At 35.7% G+C, this 24,751-nt stretch overlaps 2 protein-coding genes and 1 pseudogene across 2 annotated transcripts; 1 reads left to right on the forward strand and 2 right to left on the reverse strand.

Annotated features, from left to right (window-relative positions):
• The first annotated feature begins 8,100 nt into the window (after positions 1-8,100).
• LOC101252537 (ras-related protein RABA4d-like) lies at positions 8,101-11,245 on the forward strand (annotated as a pseudogene).
• A 7,755-nt stretch (positions 11,246-19,000) lies between these two features.
• Positions 19,001-20,938, reverse strand: LOC138338868 (uncharacterized). Its single transcript, XM_069289952.1, has 3 exons — positions 20,111-20,938; positions 19,242-19,456; positions 19,001-19,061 (listed from the first exon to the last, which is right to left on the reverse strand). The coding sequence occupies exons 1-3, from the start codon at positions 20,936-20,938 to the stop codon at positions 19,001-19,003; spliced, it is 1,104 nt and encodes a 367-aa protein (XP_069146053.1).
• A 21-nt stretch (positions 20,939-20,959) lies between these two features.
• On the reverse strand, positions 20,960-21,451 carry LOC138338869 (uncharacterized). The gene has a single exon (XM_069289953.1). It carries the CDS (start codon positions 21,449-21,451, stop codon positions 20,960-20,962), a length of 492 nt encoding a protein of 163 aa, XP_069146054.1.
• Between the last annotated feature and the right edge of the window lie 3,300 nt (positions 21,452-24,751).

Here is a 24,751-nt window from a genome sequence, read left to right on the forward strand (position 1 = left end):
AAGGAGTACTTTTTAAAATTATGCACAATCTTTATAAAATGGCTGGCTCCACCACTGCGGCTTCGAACCCATTGTTGCTGCTAGGAAGCTACGTTGATGTTGATCTGGATGTTAGGGTAACACCACCAAACCAAACAATAGCGATGTACATAATGAAGAAAATGTGTATGATATAACTTGGAGTAAGTTAAAGATTCATATAAAGATTACACCTATGTGTCAAGTGAATCCATATAGGTCGAAATGGTTGCCAAATAATTGGACCTTAAGTCCATAGCGGTGGAGCTAGTGCAGCACAAAAGGACCTTAAGTCATAAAACATGTCTCAAGAAGGAAAAACTTTAACCTAACTGTGATGCTGCTACACCATCTAAGGGCAAACAACAGAAGAAGAGTGGATCGAAAAAAGAAAAGAAGAATGTTGATTAATTTCCTCAATTAGTGCAGTAACTAGTGAAAAAGAATTTGTTTTACTTTCTCTAGCATTTTATCCATCTTTCACAATTTTAATTTGTTTCTATTTCATAGGAGTTAGTTGTTACTCAAAGTAGTGTATTCAACATGGAAACATGTGCACGTAGTTGCTGAAATAAATGGTATAGTTATTGCATTTTTCTTGTATTTTAGCACCATTTCTATTTAATGAAAGATTATTTTTTGAGCAGGAAATATTTCTTTTCTTTGTCTTTCCTTTATTGATGTTTTTGGAGTTGAAATCTCCACCTTTGAAACTCCAACCAAAAGTGGTATGAGAGAATTTTCTTGAGGGATCAATAATTGGGGAAACTAATTTTTCTTATTCCTTTTTTTCATATGTGTGTTCCTAAAATCCTCGCATTGCACTAGCACCACCTATCTTCAACGGTAAAGGTTGTCATGTGTGGGAATCAAGATTGGAGGCACATATCGAGGCAAATGATCCGTTGGAAGCTATTTATGAGGACTACAAAGTTCCTCCCTTGTGTAAAAATAAAACTATGGCGTAGATAAGGGACCACAAGGAGAAGAAAACAAGAAAATTGAAGTCTAGAGAGATCTTATTTGTTGTTGTCTAATATAAAATCTTTGTCAGGATTATTAAAATTTAAATAAATCAACATTTGAGATCTAAAATTTCCAAAAGAAATAATATAAAGGAGATGAAAGGATCAATAATAAGTGTATTCTCAACCACAAAGGAGAATTTGAACTTCAAAAGACGAAAAATTCATAGTCTGTTATGTGTTGGCAAGATTCTTGACATTGGTTTCAAGCATCTCTTTGAAATCAACTATTGTCAAATCAAGTATGAAGATGGAAATAATTTATTTAAAATAATGGTGAAGGTGGTTCACGCTCACCTAGAGAGAAGGAAGAACCTTTTAACTACTATGGTAAAAAGCCTCTAAGATGTTATTGTTGCGGCGAAGTAGGGCAGATAAAGAAATATTGCCGAGTCAAGGAGAGTAATATGGCTCAAAAATTTTCCGAAGAAGAAGAAGAGTGGGGAAAATGTTTAGTAGTTGACGCTTGAGAAATAGATTCCATGATTTCCATTAATCTTGAGCATTTAGAATATAATATAGACGATCACTAGAGCAAGAAACTGATGTTGTTGACATTAAGCAAGAAATTTTTGAGGATGTTCCAAGTGGTTATATGATAGCTTCTATTGAAGAAATAGAACAAAAAGATCCCAAACAGACAATATCTGAAACTACATGTGCTAGTGGCGACCTTTACAGAGAAAGCATTGATGGAGATGTATTAGAAGTGGAAGTATTTCGTCAATCATCAAAAATATCAACGCCAATTAATGGGTTGGAGCAATTTTTGAAAGAAAATGGAGAAAGTAGAGACCAAATAGAGGAAGAAGTTGATATTAAAGTCATTGAGTCAAAAGATATGTTGTTTAAAAGTGGATGGAGAAAGTAGAGACCAAATAGAGGAAAAAGTTGATATTAAAGTCTTTTAGTCAAAATATATGATTTTTAAAATTTTTAAACTGCCAAGAAATATATCAAGGAGATTATAATATAAGAATATATGAAAGTTTATTCTATGTTGGTGTTGAGACTTCACAAGAAACTGATAATGCTTCTCTCGATAATATAATTGTTGAGAAATTTGGAGAAAGGAGAGTTTGAGAACTCAACTAGGAGATAATCAACATGGATCAGAAGGAAGAGGAGTCCGAAAGAAAATGTTAGAGATTTTCACGAAGACATGGCTCAAAGCTTTGTTTGAGTTCTTCCACAACATGCGCGGGGTAGTTTCCAAAAATCATTGTAAGGGGGAGTGTAAAAAATGATACAGTTAATCTTTGGAATATCATAGATTTTTCTAATATAGTTTCTAGAATGGTCTAGTGTAGGACTTGGAATAATTATCCTGAAGATATATCTATATATTCTAGAGAAAGTGCTAGAAGATAAGTTCACTAGAACTTTCTTGAAGATTTTTTTTGTAGTAAATGATATAATAGTCTAGAACTTGTAGTATCTAGAACAATCTATTGGCTAGAATAAATATGGGATGATATTGTACATTTGTAATCAACCCAAGTAAACCAAGAACAACCTAATAAAAGAGTATTCTTCCATAAATAAGTTCTCATTTCTAGTTTTCCCTTCATTAGTTGAATCTTCCGATCTTAGTTAACGATCATGGTGTAGCAGAAGGTTTCCTAGTTACATTTTTCTTCTATCCTCTACAGGATTAGTTACAGAAATTTGATCCCCAAATCTCACATTTATTTTATAATACAGAGACCCGTGTCCCTTTAAGGACATCCAATATATTTTAACGATTCAGGATATACTAGGACACTGCTTATATTCAAAAAATTGAATGAAAACACAAAGGCAGCGAGCAATATCATTAGATACACAATCAACTTAACAGAAAAGTGTATGGGAAAAGCAGTTAACCATTTATCGAACTGCTAGAAATTAATATTATTCATTAAAACATCAGCAGAGAATATTAGTAAGTCTACTACTATGCAGAGTGAAGAAAGTACTGTACAAGATCTTTTTCTTGCACGAATCAAGTGAATGCTAGTATATCCTTTTTTTTCAACAAATAGTCCTTATTAACTAGTAGATCATAGCTATGATGTCCTTTGTTACCAGTTGAGTACCTTTTTTCTAATCTTAACTCTGAACTATGAAGTATGAACTCTGTTACTTGTTTTTATTAGTAATTGGTAATATGAAGTGAAAGTTTAAAAAGGAAATGTGTTGGAGAATTTGGTGCGAAAATGAAAGCTGAAAGAGCAGCGATATGTAGATTTTAATATGTAAATGAAAGATGCAACGGAGAATTTGTGCATTTAGGCATAAGAATAAGAGTGGGGTCAAAATGATAGCATTTTAAAGTCTTAAAGTAGTGAAGCTGTCACGAATCAAAATGAGACGTGAGTGGCACCCACACTTACCCCCCTAGGTGGGTGAACCAAGGAATCTAAACCCCCAACATATATCAATAATGTATCGGTGAATACTAGTAAAATGCGGAAGCTCAAAACATATGAAGTAACAAATTAAATAAGCTTCTAAAGTATAACACTTATTATCCCCCAAAATCTGAAATTCATCACATCAAGGACATTTATTTTCGAGTTACAAAGTCTAAGAGTGTTTAAGAAACAAAAATAAGCAAAAAAATGGCCCATGTCTGAAACTGAAAGACATCAAGACGTGAGTGAGAGAATCCAGCATGAGCTAGAAATAATAGCTCACCCTAAACTCTGATGTGCTGGAGAGTGGCTAGAGCTGAGGGCGAGTCAAAGTCGATGGTACACTTACTACACGGCACAAAAGAACAAAGAAGAAAATACAAGTAGGGGTCAGTACAATGAACATGTACTGAGTAGATATCATCGGCCAACTCAAATAAAAACCAATATATATTGAATAATAATATAAAATCAACTACAATATTTAACAGGTGGCAAGCAACAAAACACATGAATCATTGGCTACAACACCATAACAGGTACACCATCAATCACAACATCAAGCACACTTATGAGGACTCATGCCTCCACACCATACTCATTTGGAAAATAGACTCTTTTAGATTAAGTATATTAAGTTACTTCAAGATTCCTTCCCTTTAATGTTATTGTGTCGGAACGTGACACTCCGATCCCATATACCTTGTCAGAATGTGACACTCCGATCGTATAATACCGTGTCAGAACATGACACTCAGATCCAATAATACCGTGTCGGAACGTGACACTCTCATCCAATTATTTCATTATTTTATTTCATCAAGTCTTCAAGGCTTCATTATAATAGAGAGGGTTCAACATTAGAAATTCAACAGTCTCATAATTTTAGGCCAACCACAAACCACACAATCAAGACATACAGCCACACAATCAAGTACATAGAAGACTTTACAATATCACTTAATACATATCAATCTCTATTGAGAGTTTATCTATCAAATAGAAATAAACCATAACCTACCTCCACCGAAGAATCGGAGTCAAGGGTAAGTCTTAGTTTCTCCCATTAGCATGTTAATGTATTTCATATAATGTACTACACCTTTATTTAATTATCAATCACAATATGTTAAAACTTATTTTATAATATGATAATGAAGTAAAATAATAATGGTAAACCTAGTTGAGTAGCAACCCATGACGTACTGCAAAACATGGAAAGATTAACATATTTCTAATTAATTCCTATAACTATTGCAATACTCAACATAATGATCAGCCATAATAAGGCATAATAACTAATAAAAATCGTTACTCTTAAATTTAGAACATTATCACAGTTTGACAAATTGAGACCTTTAACATTACAATTCTACTTTCATTCTTCTTTCTCAATTATAATAACACCTTAATAGTATTATAGGATTGCTAATCATCCCATCTTTGTTAGCTAAGTATAATTAAATTAATGGCTATTAAAGTTTTTCCCACTTTCACTTTATCAACCCCACGCCCCCAATATTAATTCAATTGAAAATCACTCTTCCCGACTAACATATAATATTAGTTTTTAACACTTACATTTTGTATCAAATTTCACAAGAACAAAGTCTGGAGAGATTGTACCTGATGGATTTTACAAGCCTTTTAATTGTCACCGCCCTATTCTCTCTCTTTTTTTTACAGATTCTCTATTACCCTAATATTATATAACTAATTATAAAAGTGATAAAGGTGACCCACTATTTATTTAATTGATATTTTCTTTAACCGCTAACTAAATAAATTATAAAAATTACCCCACTAATTTCATAATTATAGTTATGAATAGTTCAATACACCCATTTAGATCTACCAGGAAAGTATTTTTTTGACATAAAAATTTTTAGTGACCAAAACGATCGAAAATGGTCGTTAGAATAGATACCAATTTACCCATCGTTCGTCCTCGAATGATCATATGAAGAATGGAGAGGGTGAGAAAGAGTACCTGAATCTGTAAAAAGATGTGGATATCATTCTTGTATATCAACCTCACTCTCCCAAGTGGACTCTTCAACTTGTCGATTCTTCCACTGAACCTTGATAGATGTAATCTCCTTTGATCTCAACTTGCGGACCTCCCTATCTAGAATAACAACATGATCCTCCTCATAAGATAGAATCTCATCAAGAAGAATTGAATCCCAATGAATAATGTAGTTTCCATCACCGTGGTGATTTTTTAGCATAGACACATGAAATATCGGGTGCACTCCTGACAGCGAGGCAAGGCCAATTCATAGGACACCTCCCCATGCTCTTAAAAACTTCGAATTGTCAAATATACCTTGGACTAAGCTTACCTCGCCTACCAAACCGCATCACACCTTTCATGGGTGAAACCTTCAGCAAGACTTGTTCACCCTCCATAAAATCCAAGTCCCTAACCTTCCGATCTTCATATTCCTTATGCCTACTCTGAGCTGCTAAAAGCTTTTCTTGAATAAATTTCACTTTGTCTAATGATTCCCTCAGAAGATCATTACCCCAAGTCCTAACCTAAAATGCATCAAACCAACCAATGGGAGACCTACATCTCCTCCCATACAATGCCTCAAATGGGGCCATATCAATACTTGAGTGCAGTGGCGGATCTAGGAATTTGAGGTTGTGGGTGCTCTAAAGTGAAAATATAAAAAAATATGTGTTAACAGTGAGATTTGAACCTTGGTATAAAAACACTAAAAAGGTCTTAATTACCCATCCAGGAGCCATTGGGCCTACTAAATCATATATTCATTGGGTGCTCTATGTTAATTTTATATGAATACCTATCAACTTCTACATAGATATATATATTCCGTAACGAAGTTAATGGGTGCTTGAGCACCCGACGGACACCATGTGGGTCCGCCTCTGCTTGAGTGATAACTATTGTTGTACGAAAACTCTGCTAAGGGTAAGAATTTATCCCAATAACCACCAAAATCTACCACACACGCACGAATCATATCCTCCAACACTTGAATTGTTCGCTCAGACTGCCCATCGGTCTGAGGGTGAAATGCAGTACTAAGTTCCAATCTAGTAGCTAATTCAACATGTAGGGTCCTCCAAAACGTAGAACTAAATTACATACCTCTATCTGATATGATGGAAAGTGGAACTCCATGCAATCGAACAATCTCCGAGATATAGAATTTTGCTAACTTCTCTGCATTGTAAGTCATCTTGTCTGAAATGAAGTGAGCAGACTTAGTTAACCTGTCAACAATTACCCAAATAGAATAAGACTTACCCAATGTCTTTGGAAGAATAACTACAAAATCCATTGCAATTCTTCCCAACTTTCATTCAGGAATGGGCATTCTTTGAAGTGTCCCTCCAGGCCTCTGGTGTTTATACTTTACCTACTAATGATTCGGTCATTCGGAAACAAAATCAAAAATGTCACACTTCATTCTACTTCACCAATAATGTTGCCTTAAATCACGATTCATTTTGGTTGCACCAAGATTTATAGAATACCTCAAACTATGAGCCTCTACAAGAATAGTGTGAGTCAAATCATCAACACGGGGCACACATACCCTTCCCTTAATTCTCAAAATGTCTTCCTCATCAATTACTGCCTCTTTAGCCTCCCCTTGCACTACCATATATCAAATTCAGCTCAACTTCTCATCAGCAAACTGCCTTCCCTTAATCTTGTCAAAAAAAGAAGATCTTGCCTCCACACAGGCCAAAAATCCTCCTTTCTCTTGTACTTTCAGTCTCATAAAGTCATTAGCCAGAGTTTGAACCTCTCTAGCCAATGGGCATTGAGAGACCTGTAAGTGGGCTAAACTACCCATGCTCCCTGCTTTTCTACTTAAAGCATCTGCCACAACATTAGCTTTATTCATAATATCATAGTCTTTCAATAGTTCCATCAACCTCCTCTTCCTCAAACTTCAATATTTCTGAGTAAATACATATTATAAACTACGATGATCTGTATAAACTTCACATTTGACCCCATATAGATAATGTCTCCATTTCTTTAATGCAAATACAACTACATCCCACTCCAAATCATGGGTTGAATAGTTACGTTCATGCATTTTCAATTGTTTCGAAGCATAAGCAATTACGTTCCTCTCCTGCATTAGCTCTGTACCCAAACCAGAATAACATGCATCACAATAAACAATAAAATTCTTACTTTCCACTGGCAAGGTAAGAATTGGTGCGGTAGTCAACAAGGTCTTGAGTTTCTGGAAGCGTTCTTCACATTCGTACGATCATACAAATGAAACATTCTGCTTAGTCAAATTTGTCAGCTAGGAAGTAATACAAGAAAATACCTTGATAAATCGACTGTAGTAGCTAGATAAACCAACAAAGCTCCTTACCTCCGAAACATTAGTAGGTCTTACCCAACTCTTCACTTCTTCAATCCTAGAAGAATCCACCATCACTCCATCCTTAGAAACCACGTGCCCCAATAAGGACACTGAATCGCGTTGAAATTCACACTTGGAGAATTTGGCATAAAGCCTTTTCTCCCTTAACAACTCCAATACAATTCACAAATTCTCCTCATGTTATTTCCTGATCTTTGAGTATATCAATATACCAACAATAAATACAATAACAAAGAGGTCCAAATATGGCTTAAAATCCCGTTCATCAGGCTCATGAAAGCAGCAGGGGCATTCGTAAGCCCAAAAGACATTACTAAGAATTCATAATATCCATACCTCATTCGAAAAATAGTGTTTGGCATATCTGTTGCCCGCATTTTCAATTGATGATAACCGGATTTCAAATCAAATTTAGAGAACACACAAGAAACTTGTAACTGATCGAACAAATCATCAATGCGAGGAGTGGGATACTTGTTCTTGATAGTTACCTTATTCAGTTGCCTGTAGTTTATGAACATTCGGAAACTTCCATCTTTCTTTTTTCACAAATAAAATAGGAGCACCCCAATGGGATGTACTTGGTCTAATAAAGCCTTTACCTAACAACTCCTGAAGTTGGGCCTTTAACTCCCTTAACTCATCAGGAGTCGTTCTATAAGGGGGAATGGAAATGGGGTGAGTACTTGGCTCCAGGTCAATACAAAGATCCATATACCTATCCAGTGGCATACCAGGAAGGTCTGTAGGAAACGCATTAGGTTAAAACTTATTTTATAATATGATAATGAAGTAAAATAATAATGGTAAACCTAGTTGATTAGCAACCCATGACGTACTGCAAAACATGGCAAGATTAACATCTTTCTAATTAATTCCTATAACTATTGCAATACTCAACATAATGATCAGCCATAATAAGGCATAAGAACCAATAAGAATCGTTGCTCTTAAATTTAGAACATCATCACACTTTGACAAATTGAGACCTTTAACATTACAATTCTACTTTCATTCTTCTTTCTCAATTATAATAACACCTTAATAGTATTATAGGATTGCTAATCATCCCATCTTTGTTAGCTAATCATAATTAAATTAATGGCTATTAATGTTTTTTCCACTTTCACTTTATCAACCCCACGCCCCCAACATTAATTCAATTGAAAATCACTTTTCCCGACTAACATATAATATTAGTTTTTAACACTTACATTTTGTATCATATTTCACAAAAACAAAGTCAGGAGAGATTGTACTTGATGGATTTTACACGCCGTTTGATTGTCACAGCCCTATTCTCTCTTTTCTTTTATAGATTCTCTATTACCCTAATATTATATAACCAATTATAAAAGTGGTAAAGGTGACCCACTATTTATTTAATTGTTATTTTCTTTAACCTCTAACTAAATAAATTATAAAAATTATCCCGCTAATTTCATAATTATAATTATGAATAGTTCAATACACCCATTTAGATCTACCAGGAAAGTATTTTCTAACATAAAAAGTTTTAGTTCTCAAAACGACCAAAAAAGGTCGTTACAGAAGCTCTCATAATTCCATATATTCTTCTTCTTCTTTGATAGTTTAAAAAGAAAAAAGTAATTGTTGCTTCTGTTTTTTTCTTCAAATTTTTCATCTTTCCTATGAATGTATGAAGCAAATTCTAAATTTCCCACACAATTTAAATTTTATGAGAAATTGATCTTGCTCATTTCCATATTTATCAGGGATTTTTATTTATTTGTATATTTTTTGATAGAAATTTTGATCAACACATCTCAAATTTTCAATCATATGCTAAAATCCGGAGAATTGGAAGATACATTCATACAAATTTTGGGTTGAAGAGGAAATTTTTTGAGTTTTAATATCTTCGAATTTGTATGTTGATCATTATAATACAAAAATTGATTATATTTTTAAGATTTTTATAATTCGAGATTCCGTAGTTGGTAAATTCTCAATTATGGGCTAGATTTTCAAGAAATAAATTTAGTTTAGATTCAAAGCCTACAATTCAGGTTGAGTTTCAAACAAAAACTTTGCATGTTGATAACAAAACCATAAAGTCACAAACTTGGGATACTGCGGGACAAGAAATGTCAGTTTACTTTTTCAATTTTTCTATGTTTGGTATTTTTCTCGAATTTTGTCTTTTTTTTCATTTTATCGTGCAATCCATGAAAATTTAGTTAAAATTTTGTGTAGATTGTATTAATTAGTTTGGAATTATGTGTTAGTCATGTCAGTACATTTACTTTAGGTCCTATGTTTTGCTGGAAGTCGTTTGGTTACAAAAAGAAGAGAATTTTAAGTACTTTCTATTTTTGTGTAATATTGGTTTGACATGAGCCTAAATGTAACGACCTGGTTAGTGAAGATTTTGATATCCGACCCTAACTTGCTTGGAATTGAGGTGTTTTGGGAGTTAGTACGTTTACTATTTCTTGGAATCGTTTAGTTTTGTCAGAGGTATAAAAACATATAGAGAAATCCTAGTGCTTTTTATATTTTATTTTTTGGAGTATTGGTCTGAGATGAGCCTAAATGGAGCGACTTGGTTATTAGTTAGAATTCATATTGCTGATATGACTTGTTTGAGATATTTGAGACGACGGTCTTGTTTTTGTGATAAATCTTCTTATAGAGTGGTTTATATTGTGAATTAGACTTTAATATGTATATTTCTTCTTGATTTACAATTCATCTCTTTTAAGTCGAGGATCCGTTGGAAACAAACTCTCTACCCCACAAAGGTAAGGGTAAGGTCTACATACATATTACCTTCCCTAGATCCCATTTTTGTTTGTAAACAATTTCCTTTTGTCAAGCTATGTTGGTCAGAATCTTGACAGAATTGTTGTCGGTATCCTTCAAAATGCTCTACATCTGAAGGATCCGCTTTTGAATCATCTCTCATTCTCTCAGGTATAGAGCAGTAACAAATGCGTATTATCGAGGTGTAGTTGGCACAATGCTAGTCTATGACTTAACAAAACGCCAATAATTCGATCATATGGCTAGATGGCTAGAGGAACTAAGAGGTCATGCGGACAAGAACATAGTTATATTGCCAAAAAATGTGATATAGGAAGTCTTCGAGTTGTACTAGTTGAAGATTGTTAAGAATTCGCAGAAAGGGAGAATTTTTTCTTTATGGAAACATCAGCACTTCAATCCACAAATGTCGAGGGTGCATTCATGACATTTTTAACAGAAATTTATAAAATCATTAGCAAGAATATGCTCATTGCAGCTCCACGAGCTAATTATGGGAAGTCACAATCTTTTAAGGGAACCAGGATCATAATTCCTGGCCAGGACTCGGATTCCGGTGGGAATAGTGGTGGTTGTTGCATGTCGTCATGATTTTTTATTGAGTTATGAAGTTCTTTTTATTTATCCGAAATCATAATATTACTAGGAATGTTTTATGTTTTATGTAGAATAGGGAATTGTTGTTGATGATGAAGTTGATTTAGTTAGTTTGTTTAGCTATTTGTGTATACACTTCATTAAATTGTTCACTTGGGCATCAGCCTACAACCCGGTCTATAAGTTTTATCATGTATTTGTGTTAAAAAAATATCAATTAATGCGTATAAACAATTTATCCAGAATCTACTATGCTAGCTTTTCTAGAATACAACACTGATAAACTCAAAATCCTAACTTCGTTAAAGTTACAAACACACGAGTACGGTAAACACCATTGATAAAAAAATCTTGTAAGAGATATTATACCACCATGGCCTAGGTCTAGGGAGACAAGCACATCTACGGTTGATAATAAAATTAGATGGGCCCGCGATTGTACGCCTGGAAGAAAGCAACATTGAAGGTTACAAGGTAAAAATCTATAAAATTATGCCTAACCAACTAAAATTAAAGGCAACAAGGTTTTCATTTCATGATTAAACACAATGAACACGTTTTACAAACTTCAATCTTGTTGAACTGTGAAGGTAAGTATAGTCAACCAGGATAAGGATTCCAGATCCCTCAAGGTGGAGTAACTACAATATATTACTCCCACGAACATATGTATCAAGTGATGTTTGAGGTTTTACTTGGATTATTACATTGAGTACTTACTGACTTCTGGCATTACTAGCTTCTTGTTCCTGCAGGAAACAGAGAATGCTAAAGAAGAAAGAGATGACTGGCTTATTAAGTGAAACAAAGTTGATGAAGTATCTAAAACGAAAAGAAAGCAGTAGAACGCAATTGGAATATGTAGCTAGCGGAATGAGACATACCTTTTAATTGAAACTTTGTTGTATCCGTTTATTCAGATCCTCTACTTTCACCTCATAATCAATGTTCACACTTTTGAGACAGGGTGTACTCACAGATACTACATGTTGGACAAACGTCTTCATTTCAGGGCATTTAACAATCGTCATTTCACTGAGAAATGGAAATGTAAGAGCCCCAGCTTAGGAATACGGATAAGATCCAACAGTTCCAATCAGGGAAATAAGGTTATGATTCCTTCTCCTTTTGTGATAATTTCTTTCATTGATTCACAAGCAGTTATATAAAGTTTCTTGAGATTTAAAAGACCTCTGGCCACTGATGGACACATAAGGTTTCTCAATTTTCCACAAAACCATACTTCCAATGTTTGAAGTTTGTTGAAGTAGGCAGTTGGAAGTTGGTGAAAACATAGAGCACTTATTCCTTCGAGTTTCCAGAGGTGTAGGTATTTGAGGTTGGGACAAGTGAGCTTTCAAGTATCAAACTTTGTTGCAGATACAGTTGAAGTTATTGAGTGGAGAAGCCAAAAGTGCTTACACACATTTATTTAAAAAAGTTTTTTAGTATCTCAAATGATAGAATGTATGCCTTCACTTAATAAGTAATGGACCAGGTCCCTTACATCACTTCAGAAAAATACCAGAAAGTTAAAATGCAGTAAAATCAACACAATGATTTTACGTGGAAACCTCCTTGCTTAAGGGAGTAAAACCACGACCTGTCTCACAGGATTTTCAATCGTTTTCACTAATCTTCACAAGCAAAAGCAAAACACGATTACACCAAACGTAAGAAAGAGTTATCAATCTTACCGTTAAGCAATAGTCCTCTATTGCTCAACAAGCCTAAGTAGAAAAACAATCTACCCACTAAGCTATCCCACCTGGACAACCTAAACTTCTAACACAACACACCAATTCCTTTATAGAGTTAGGAGTGGTTTACAATTTAAGAACAAGAGAATAAATTCCTAAACAACTAGACGATAAGCTCCAGATGTTGCTGTTGTTCTTGGAATAATTCTGCCTTTGCTTTGTGTAGCTTTTACAAGAGTTCTTGAAAAGTTTTTATCAAGTTGCAAAAACTAAGTCACAAATGTTTAGGAAAGTGCCTTTTATATGGGCAAGTCACTTTCCTAAACTTCTTTGCCATTGGCTGGAAAGGTCACACTTTTCTGACGCCATCGGGAAGTGTGCACCTACTTTCTGTACCGTCTCCAGCTGGCAGTCGACTGGCTCATCATCATGAGATCCTGGTACCTCTACTAGGTCCCAGGGTTTGTTTCATCTGCAATACTTCAAACAAGACACCTGCAATACTCAAGTAGAAAACCCGGTACCTTCATGAGGTCCCTAAGTTTGTCAAATCATCAAAACTACAAATAACATTTTCCCCCTTTTTGATGATTACAACAATGATATGATCTGAGATCTGTTCCCCTTGACAGTGTATTCCCCCTTACTGTATATTCCCCCTTATTTAGGTACTAACAGATTACTTCCCCCTTGTTTAGCTACTAACAGCTTACTTCCCCCTTATTTAGCTACTAACAGTTTACTTCCCCTTTTTGGCATCATAGAAAAGATGTGCAGTAAACCATTGAGTCAACATAAATACTGAGTAAGATCAGAGCTAATAAGCAATCAAACAGTAGAGGAAGAGAAATCACAAAAGAACATAGGAAGAACAGCAAAGGAATAAAGTAACCAACATGTCATTATAACATAAATACATTAAAGACAAACTAAAAATCCATCAACACGATGATCAGCCACAAAAAAATGACACAGGGAAGGATTTATTGACAATTTAGGAAGGGGGGAGTTTGAGATAGGGACTGGATAACAAGAGCGAGTCGTGCATTGGCAGCATCATTATCCTTGATGGCCTTTTCTTGCAGGGCAATTATCTTCGCCTTCAACTCATTGTTCTCTTTCTCCAGAGCTTGTACAACTAAAGAACCAGGTCCCTCACTCTGTGCAGAAAGCAGCTCTGCTTTGAGTACAGCAATTTCAGCCTCTTTACTACTCAACCGCACAGTGAGTTCTTCAGTCTCATGTTTAAGCTGATTCAGGTCCTCAAGAAGTTGAGCCATCTTGCTTTTTGGTAAGCCTCTGCCTTCAATACATTCACATTCAAACAAGGTATGCTCAGAGATAGTTTATTTAACTGCCCCACCTTTCCAATACCAAGAGGAATCTGAAAGTGCTTGAATACTTCAGTGAGAAGTATCCATACCCCATTCCATGTACTCCTTTCCTCTCAATAATTGTTTTGTGAATGTGTTCAATCATGAGACTAAAAAGGCTTAGAGCCTCAAAGCTGCACAGCATCTCCATTACGTACAAGTCAGCAGTAGTAGCAATTGTTCTCTTTTCTGTGCGAGGAAGAACCATCTTGTTGACAAACTCGAAGACCAGCTGATACTCACTCTTCATAATTTTCTTATATATCCCAGCAACCTTAGTTGTGGGAGTCTTAGAAATCATGGAGGCAAATTCTTAAGAGCAAGTTTTGTTCAGCACGGACCGAGTCCCCTCTATAGGCACTCTGAGGATTCTGCCCAACACCACCTCATTCAAAGAAATAGCAATATTGTTCACACGTGTGAGGAGACTCCCATCTTCCATGAATTGAACATTATAATAGAATTCACGAACCTCTTCTTCATGGAGGATGGGGGATTTCTTGTTGAACAGGTGCAGCCAAGATTGGATCTCCACCATGTCATGTAGAGAATCCATGCCCGGAAGAGTAATAATCCCCATATCAAATACTCTTCCAGCGAGAACTGCTTGTTTCCTCAGACTGTCAACTACTTCCTGCAAGTTGACATTCTCAACTTTCCTGGCTTGAGGACCAGGTCCCTGTGTCCGCTTTCTCTTTTTCTCAGATCTCTTCCCTTTTGACTGTGACTTTTCAACCTTCTTTGTAACCCTTTCCCTTTTCTTTTCTGACTTCTTCTTGTTATTTTTCTTTTCAACCTCTTCTCCGGACAACTCAACCAATTTTTCTTTAGGTATCCTAAAATTTGATACCTTGAAGGTTCGTGCATTTCTGACTACAGCAGCAGAGCGTGCGCTTGCCTTCAAGGCATCTACCATCAATTTTTGTGCAGCAGACCTTGTATTAGGTCGTCTCTTAGGAGTCTCCTCCACGACCTTTTCTTTCCCTTTTCGACTCTCAACCTTTCATTTTAATGGTACTTCCTCACTTGCAGATTCAGATGAAGAGGAAGAAGAGTACCGCCCCAAATTGGGGGTTTTATCGAAAATGGGTTGAGAATGCCTGACCTCTTCTCCTTCCAGGACATCAGTGTTTTCTGCTCTGTCCTCTTCTCGCATCATTGCCAGACTTTCAATCACGAATTCCTCACTCGCTGCCAGAATATTAGACTTAGAAGCCCTATGTTTTGGTACATCCCCTTCAAACATGTTGTCAGGCAACATGTCTTCACATGGAACAGGTCCAGTGGGCACTGCAGAAGTTTTTAAATCTATGGAGAAGAAAGGGTTATCAGGAGTATTTTGTGGAGGACTGGGTTTGGAGGAAGTCTGGCTTGAGCAGTTGTTGGAGAATAGAATGCAAGGGGCTCAATTTCACTAAGGGCATCTAACATTTTCTTAGAAGAAGATGAATAGGAAGACATGTTTGTGATACTGGAAGGTTTCGTTGAAAAGAAAGGGAAGAAGAAGACAGGTTTTGCCTTTGAATTTTATAATCCTTTTGATAAAAAGAGAGAGATAAAGTTAAGATACAGATGAGAGTTCCAAAAAGAAAAAGTCCTTCTTAAAAGAAGTGAAAGGGTGCCAGGTCCTTGATTATATGCGTCGTTTGAGGGAGAAACGATTGGACTAATCAGTTAGAGTAACCGATGACTTACACGTGGCATTTTCAACGGTCAAATTTTTAGTTTAAATTTAATGTAAAAATGCTAACCTGGACAGGTACCAGGTACCATGATAGAGTTTAACTTCATTCCTTAATTGTTGTAGTCTCTTCTTTTGCTGAGCAGGTCCCTATTGAGAGTATACCTACGAAAGATACAAAAAGTGATCTTGTTCAAATATTTAAGATTCACACAAGGGATACCTGCACTGCAATTCTAACCATCAAGGGAGTTCTACTATTGGAGGCTAAAAGCATCACTTGGAGATCAACATCCCCAACTTTAATCGATTTCTCTCAAATTGATCCTTGCTGAGAGCCTTGGTAAAGATGTCTGCAATCTATTCCTCCGTTAGACAGTATGTGAGCACAATATTACCCTTCTCAACATGATCTCTCAAAAAATGATGTCTGACATCAATGTGCTTTGTTCTCTTATGATGAACTGGGTTCTTTCCAATACTCACAGCACTAGTGTTGTCACACATGAGAGGAATTGCTTTAATGTGGATTCCAAAATCTTCTAAGTGTTGCCTGATCCACAACAATTGAGAACAACAGGCTGCAGCAGCTACATATTCAGCTTCAGCAGTTGAAAGAGCCACAAAGTTCTGCTTTTTGGTGCCCCAAGAGATAAGTGATGATCCAAGGAAATGAGTCATTCCACAGGTGCTCTTCCTGTTAACTTGATAACCTGCAAAATCAGCATCTGCAAAACCAACCAGATCAAAAGTATCACCTGCAGGATAAAAGAGAACCAGGTCCCCTTTTTTCTTCAAGTATCTAAGAATATGTTTTGCAGCCTTCAGGTGTGAATCACGAGGACATGCTTGAAACCTGGCACACATTCCAACGCTATACACAATATCAAGCCTGCTAGCAGTCAGATATAGCAAGGAGCCAATGATTCCTCTGTACATTGTCTGATTCACAATGGGATCAGATTCTTCTACTATCATCTTGGAATTTGTTCCCATAGGAGTGTCAATAGGTTTGGAATCAAACATATTGAATTTCTTCAGCAGCTATTTGATGTACTTCTCCTAGCATATTGAAATTCCATTTGATGATTGCTTGATTTGCAGCCCCAGGAAGAATGTCAACTCACCCATCATACTCATTTCAAATTCCCTTCCCATCAGTGATGAGAATTATTCACAGAGATGTTCTGAAGTAGCTCCAAAAATATGTCATCCACATAAACTTGAATGATAAGCAATTCTTGTTCTCTTTTTAGTAAGAACAAAGTATTGTCTATCTTGCCTCTTTTGAAACCATTCTTCAGCAGAAACTTTGACAACTTTTCATACCATGCTCTTGGAGCTTGTTTCAGACCATATAGTGCCTTATTCAATCTAAACACATGATTTGGTAGCTCTGTATCTTCAAAACCAGGAGGTTGCTTGACATACACATCCTCTTTGAGATCTCCATTCAGAAATGCACTCTTCACATCCATTTGATACAGCTTGAATCCCATAAAAGCAGCAAAAGCTATTAAAATTCTAATAGCCTCCATTCTGGAAACAGGTGCAAAAGTCTCATCATAGTCAATTCCTTCTTCTTGATTGTATCCTTGCACCACCAGCCTAGATTTATTTCAAGTAATAACTCCATTTTCATCAAGTTTGTTTCTGAATACCCACCTGGTTCCTATTATTGTTCTGCCTTCAGGTCGAGGAACCAGGTACCATACCTTACTTCTTTCAAACTGATGAAGTTCTTCTTGCATAGAATTGATCCAGTCTGCATCACCTAATGCTTCTTTAACATTCTTAGGCTCAATGGATGATATGAATGCTGAGAATGCAACTAGATTTCTTGTTTTTGATCTAGTTTGAATTCCAGAATTCAAGGGAGAAATGAGATTATCAAGAGGATGTGATGAACTATGCTTCCATCCTGATCTTGCAGCAGACTGGTTTGGCAGATCATCATGATCTTCTTCATCAGGAGTGACATCATCTTCTGGGGAGTCTGATGTACTCTGGCTGGAGTTTTGAGTAGTACCAGGTACCCTATCATCCTGTTCAACCTCAGCATCCTCTTCAGGTAGACTGTGATTCTGATCATCACAATCATTTTTGAGTTGTTGATCTGCATCAGTTTCAGCACCTTCAATCTTCTTGGATTTTAGCATTTTGAGCATATCATCATCATCATTTGATCCATCATTCTTCAAGCTTCCATTTTCATCAAAAACAACATGAATGCTTTCTTCAATGCATCGTGTTCATTTGTTGAATATTCTGTAGGCTTTGCTGGATGAAGAATATCCAACAAATACTCCTTCATCACTTCTGGGATCAAATTTTCCCAGATCATCCTTCCCATTATTCAGCACAAAACATCTGCATCCAAAAGCTCTAACATAGTTCAGCATTGGCTTCCTGTTGTTGAGAAATTCGTATGGAGTCTTATTCAACACAGCTCTTATTAGACACCTATTGGTAACATGACATGCTGTGTTAACAGCTTCAGCCCAGAAACTTTGAGGAAGATTTGATTCAATAATCATAGTTCTGGAATTGTTCACCAAGGTTATGTTCTTTATCTCCACTACTCCATTTTGTTGAGGAGTTCTTGGAGCAGAGAAGTTGTGGCTTGTACCATTTTCCATACATAATCTATCCAGTGTTGAGTTTTCAAACTCTGTCCCATGATCAGATCTAATGCTGCAAACAACTTGATTCAATTTGATTTGAATCATTTTAAAGAATACCATCAGCTCATCAGCTGTATCTGCCTTTGAACTCAAGAATCTCGTCCCAGTGTATCTTGAATAGTCATTAACAATCACCAAAATGTACTTCTTGCCATTTCTGCTTTGAACCTTCAAGGGTCCACAAATGTCCATATGAAGCAGCTCTAAGGTTTTTGATGATGTTACCTGATTCTTGGGCTTGAATGATGATCTGATTTGCTTTCCTTTAACACAAGCTTTACATATTTTATTTTCAGCAAACTTCATTTCGGGCAACCCTCGGACCAGGTTCTTTGAAATCAACTTATTCAATTAAGATGAACTCACATGTCCCAGCCTAGGATGCCAGAGATCAGCATTTTCATTTTGAGCACTGAGACATGTTAAGTCATCTCCATGAGAGATTTCCAAGTTTGCCACATGTATATTTTTACTTCTGTGTGTAGTGAGAATTACCTTGTTTGTAGTTAAACTCACCACAGTGCATTTCTCAGAAGTAAACTTGACCTCATTTCCTTTGTCACAGATTTGTGACACACTTAGCAAGCTGTACTTCAACCCATCCACATGGTAAACATTGTCAATTGAATCTTCAAGAGATCTTCCTACTTTGCCAACTCCAAGAATATACCCCTTCTTGCCATCACCAAATGAGACACCTCCTCCTTGGAGGGTCTTGAGTGAGAGGAAGTTCTTTACATCACCAGTCATATGTTTAGAGCAGCCACTATCCATATACCAACATTGAATGTTGCTCCTCTCACTCACCTGCACCAAAAATTACTTGTTAAGCTTCGGAACCCATTTCAGCTTGAGTTCCCAGTAGGCAGACAAAGGAGTGATCAGATTGTACTTGGTCCAATATGGTAGACTTTGAGGCTTTCTAACAAAATACATAGGAGCAAGAACAGATTTTTTCTTTGAAAATCTGTGAGTTGAGACAGGCTCTGTAGGACCAGGTCTCTATTTTGGTACATTTTGTCTTTCAACATAATTAGAGTATCTTTCACACGAGTTTCTCCAGCTAACACACTCATTCTTCAAATGTCCGTTCTTACCACAATGAAGACACAACATATTGTCAGACACAAACACATACTTACTATGAGGATTGTAAGGAGGACTTATGTTTAGACTTCCTAGTCCTTTCTTATTGAAATTACTCTGATTTGTCACATTTGACAGCAACTTTGAGGATTTGGTCCACTTAAGAGAATTTTTAAGCTCTTCCTTAAGTTTCACAATATCCTGTTCCAATTTGTTACTCTATTCAAGTGACAGACTAAGATTTTTCTCAGAGTTTTTCAATTTTTCTTGAATTTCAGCTTGTAGACTATTTGACTTTCCATTCAGCTTTTCAGCTTATTCAGTAATCTGACACAACTAGTTCTTAAGTTCAGAGTTATTTAACTCTAGAGACACCATTCTTGACATTGTGTCTTCAAATTGACCTTTGTTTTCAGTTAAAATTTCAAGTTCAGCATTCATGGTATCTCTTTCAGATGTTAACTCTATCACAGAATCTAGCATGACTTTTGCCAAGGTTCTCAATTTTTTAAGAGAATATTTATCCAAGTCATTTTTCATGTCAAGAAGAGTTACCTGATTGTCCTCTTCTTCATTTTCTGTGTGTGCCATCAGAGCAAACATTTCATTGAAGACAATTTCCTCCTCATGCACAGCAACCATAGACACATCTTTTGGCTCATCAGGATCTTCTGAATCACTTGAAGAATCCCCCCATGCAGCAAGAGCCCTTTTGAAAACCATATCAGCAGCAACTTTACGATCTATGTTACCACGTACCAGGTCCCTTCTGTTTTCTTTGTCACCCCTGTGTTTTTGATGTTCCTTGTTTTCATTCTTGAGCAAAGGACACTCTCTGATGAAGTGCCCAGATTTTCCACACTTGTAGCAAGTATCACCTTGAGCAGCATTTCGAGTCCCGTTTGTTCCTCTTTTATAAATTTTGTTTTTTCTCACAACCTTTTGAAATCTACTGATGAGATATGCCATATCATCATCATCACTTGAATCTTCATCTGATTTATACTTCAACATCAATGACTTGTCCTTCTTGGCTTCCTTTTTTGACAAATCATAGTTTTGATTCATCTCATGTGTTTTAAGATTACCAATCAAGGCATCCATGGTCAGCACCTTCAAGTCCTTGGCTTCTGTAATGGCATCAACTTTGCTATCCCAAGACTTTGGAAGAATTTGAAGCACTTTCCTGACTTTTTTGGTCATGCTTATAGGTTCACCCAGACTTCACAGCTCATTTGTAATGGAAGACAACTTGGTGAACATGTCATGTATTGTTTCTCCTTCCTTCATTTTGAAGTTCTCATATCGTGAGGTGAGCATGTCAATCTTAGATTCTTTGACTTGTTCAGTTCCTTCATGTGCAATCAACAAGAAATCCCAAATTTCTTTAGCATACTCACAGGCTGACACTCTGTTGTACTCATCAGGTCCTATCTCATAGACCAGAAGAGTTTTAGCTTTGAAACACTTTTCAATCTTTTTCCTGTCAGCATCATCATATTTTTGCCTGGGCTTTGGAACAGTAATGGTCTTTTCTCCATCCTTTTCTTCCATCATTGGAACAAAGGGTCCATCTAGTATAATATCCCATAACTCGCTATCTTCAACCATGAGGTAATCGTGCATTCTAACTTTCCACCAACTGTAGAAATGTCCATTGAAACGAGGAGGTCTGTGTGATGACTGACCTTCTTCGAGGTTAAGTGAAGCTGTCATTCTAGAACAAAATGACTTCCTTGGTGTTAACCAAATAGGTAGTGTCTGCTCTGATACCACTTGATAGAATGTATGCCTTCACTTAATAAGTAATATACCAGGTCCCTTACTTCACTTAAGAAAAATATCAGAAAGTTAAAATGCAGTAAAATCAACACAATGATTTTACGTGGAAACCTCCTTGCTTAAGGGAGTAAAACCACGACCTGTCTCACAGGATTTTCAATCGTTTTCACTAATATTCAAAAGCAAAAGCAAAACACGATTACACCAAATGTAAGAAAGAGTTATCAATCTTACCGTTAAGCAATAGTCTCTATTGCTCAACAAGCCTAAGTAGAAAAACAATCTACCCACTAAGTTATCCCACCTGGACAACCTAGACTTCTAACACAACACACAAATTCCTTTATAGAGTTAGGAGTGGTTTACAATTTAAGAACAAGAGAATAAATTCCTAAACAACTAGATGATAAGCTCCAGATGTTGCTGTTGTTCTTGGAATAATTCTGCCTTTGCTTTGTGTAGCTTTTACAAGAGTTCTTAAAAAGTTTTTATCAAGTTGCAAAAACTAAGTCACAAATGTTTAGGAAAGTGCCTTTTATATGGGCAAGTCACTTTCCTAAAATTCTTTGCCATTGGCTGGAAAGGTCACACTTTTCTGACGCTATCGGGAAGTGTGCACCTACTTTCTGTACCGTCTCCAGCTGGCAGGCGACTGGCTCATCATCATGAGAGTCTGGTACCTCTACTAGGTCCCTGGGTTTGTTTCATCTGTAATACTTCAAACAAAACACCTGCAATACTCAAGTAGAAAACCCGGTACCTTTATGAGGTCCCTAAGTTTGTCAAATCATTAAAACTACAAATAACATCAAATACATTAGTATTTCACTTTTTTTCCATTTAGGCTAGGTCTAGAGGGGTAAAAAAAAGTGTGAGAGTTCATGAAAGCCACATGACATTTTTGAAAATAAAAAATCACTACCATATATATTTAATTAAGTAAATATAAATTTATTAACGAAAAAGAAAACTATACACCATATATTAGACGGTAGAGGTATATATGCATTATTTTTATTAATAAGAGGTATATTTTCTCAAAATCACAAAGTTGAGCAGTATATTCGTCTCTTTTCCCTTGATTTAGTGAATAATTTAGATTTCACTCATCTTCTTGTAAAGTTTATTATAAATGGCCTAATTTTCTGGAAATATAAAAAATAAACAAAAAATGGTCTAAAATGCCTTTATTGTTACTTAATAAATCAAAAATGACCTTTTTCAAATAAATATATTATTTATTTTCTTTCTTAACACATTCTTTTCCTTGTGATATTTTTTTATTAGCAAATGTTCATCCTACTTCAATTGAAAAAAAAATAACAATAATTATATTTCTTATTTTTATTATAAATATCAAAATTCAAATTAATGATTGATTTACTATTATCTTATATATATGACATATACAATCTGTTTAAAGGGTACACTTTTAATATTTAAAGCAATTTTAAAATAAAGAAAACAAGAATAGAGTATTTAAAAGTAATATCTTTTAATAAGAATAGAATTTGTTTAAAAAGAAAAGAAATAATGAAAAAAAAATATTTTTGATTCAGTAACTGTAGGAATATTTCCTGAACAAACTACTAACGGGAAGAATATTTTTGGACAAAAATATTGAGGACAAGGACATCTTTGAAGTAAACTATAAATTGAGGTCATTTTTTTTATCATTTCACGTAATTTAAGGCATTATCGACCCTTTTTTTGAAAAAATAAATTAGAATATAGCTGGCAAAAAAATAGCCTTAAATTTTGTTCTTACTTATTTTTTCTTTATCATATCTATTTATTTTCACACTAAAGAAATGAAATAAGAATATGAGACTCAAATAATGACAAGCTAATAAATCCACAAGGGAGATAATTAAAATTTAAAATAAGCGTTGAATAAAAAATTCACATCAAATATAGCCCTATATCGATTTTTTAAATAACAAATTAATTTAAAATTAATTTTTCACTAGTTAGACAAAAAGAATATATCTGAGCAATAGGCTTTGTTTAAGTAAATATCTTTAATGCCCAAGCAGAAGGTAACATTTTGGTGATAAGAAGCTAACCTATTCATCAAAAAGATGATTTGAGTTGTTGGCTGTAGGCGTGAAATTCTGGAACTCAGGTAGTTCAAAGAAGAACATTGTTTGTAACGGAGGGAACTCAATGCGCTCAACATTGTCACTGCAAATGTGAGTCAGGCATCCCAAATGTCCAAGCTCCAAGTAATATAAATTGGGGAACTTGATTACTTCATGTGTTCTCTTCGATAAATGTGTCACTAAATCACAATCAAAGAGGCAGAGAAATTTAACGTTCTGAAATTCATTCAGCTGCAACTTAGTCAACACATTATTATAGCCATTTCTTCTTGAACTTACAAATTTTCTTTCCTTCAACAGGTGGCATATCCAATTACCCAATGGGGCAGTCTCCGTGACAACTAAATCAATACTCTTGTCGTATTCATCAATGCTTGACACAACCTATTTCTTGCATCTTCTAAATTTTCAATTCCCAAAAATATGCCAAGCCCCATTCAATATTTAAGCGATTCTTCAATCCAAACATCACTATCTTTCTCGAACAAAGAACAAAGCAAAAAGAGGTACTTACTTCATTTTCTCCCAAGTGATCATAGCTTCGCCGCAGACATTTGTACACCTTTTCGTACACTCCATGGATATTTCTTGCTTCTGCACGACGTAATTTTCTAAGGGAATCCTCCCATGAAGGCTTGATTTTACGCTTACGTGCTCCTGCAACTATAATAATTGCAAGTGGCAGCCCCTTAAATTCTCTGGCAACATCTTTTGTTGTGCCATGAATAGAAGGAACGTCGACTGAATCACCAGCTTTATCCTTGAAAAGGCACCATGCTGCCATGGCTTCTTCTTCTTTCAATTTTCTGGAGTCAAATACCTCACCATTGTTACTAGGTATATCCTCACTTTGAATTGGACGATCGAAGGAGATTAGATCAGGCTTGTTTCTTTCAGTTTGAAGTTCAATCAAATCAACTGTAATTTTATTAGCTCCCGTGCTTATCGAGTAACGTGACTTCAGGTTTGGACACCAGCCATAAAAGCAACCGCTATCAACTTCAATTCTATCTCGTCGCAATACAGCGGCCACATATGCAGTAGTGGTATTAACATTCCTTAACAAAGACTTGCCATTGGATGAAATTTTTAGTAAGTTTCTCCGGGCATCTGTGCCTCTTTCCTCCACCTA

This window comes from Solanum lycopersicum, chromosome 10, assembly GCF_036512215.1.
Source record: "Solanum lycopersicum chromosome 10, SLM_r2.1".
NCBI lineage: Eukaryota > Viridiplantae > Streptophyta > Magnoliopsida > Solanales > Solanaceae > Solanum > Solanum lycopersicum.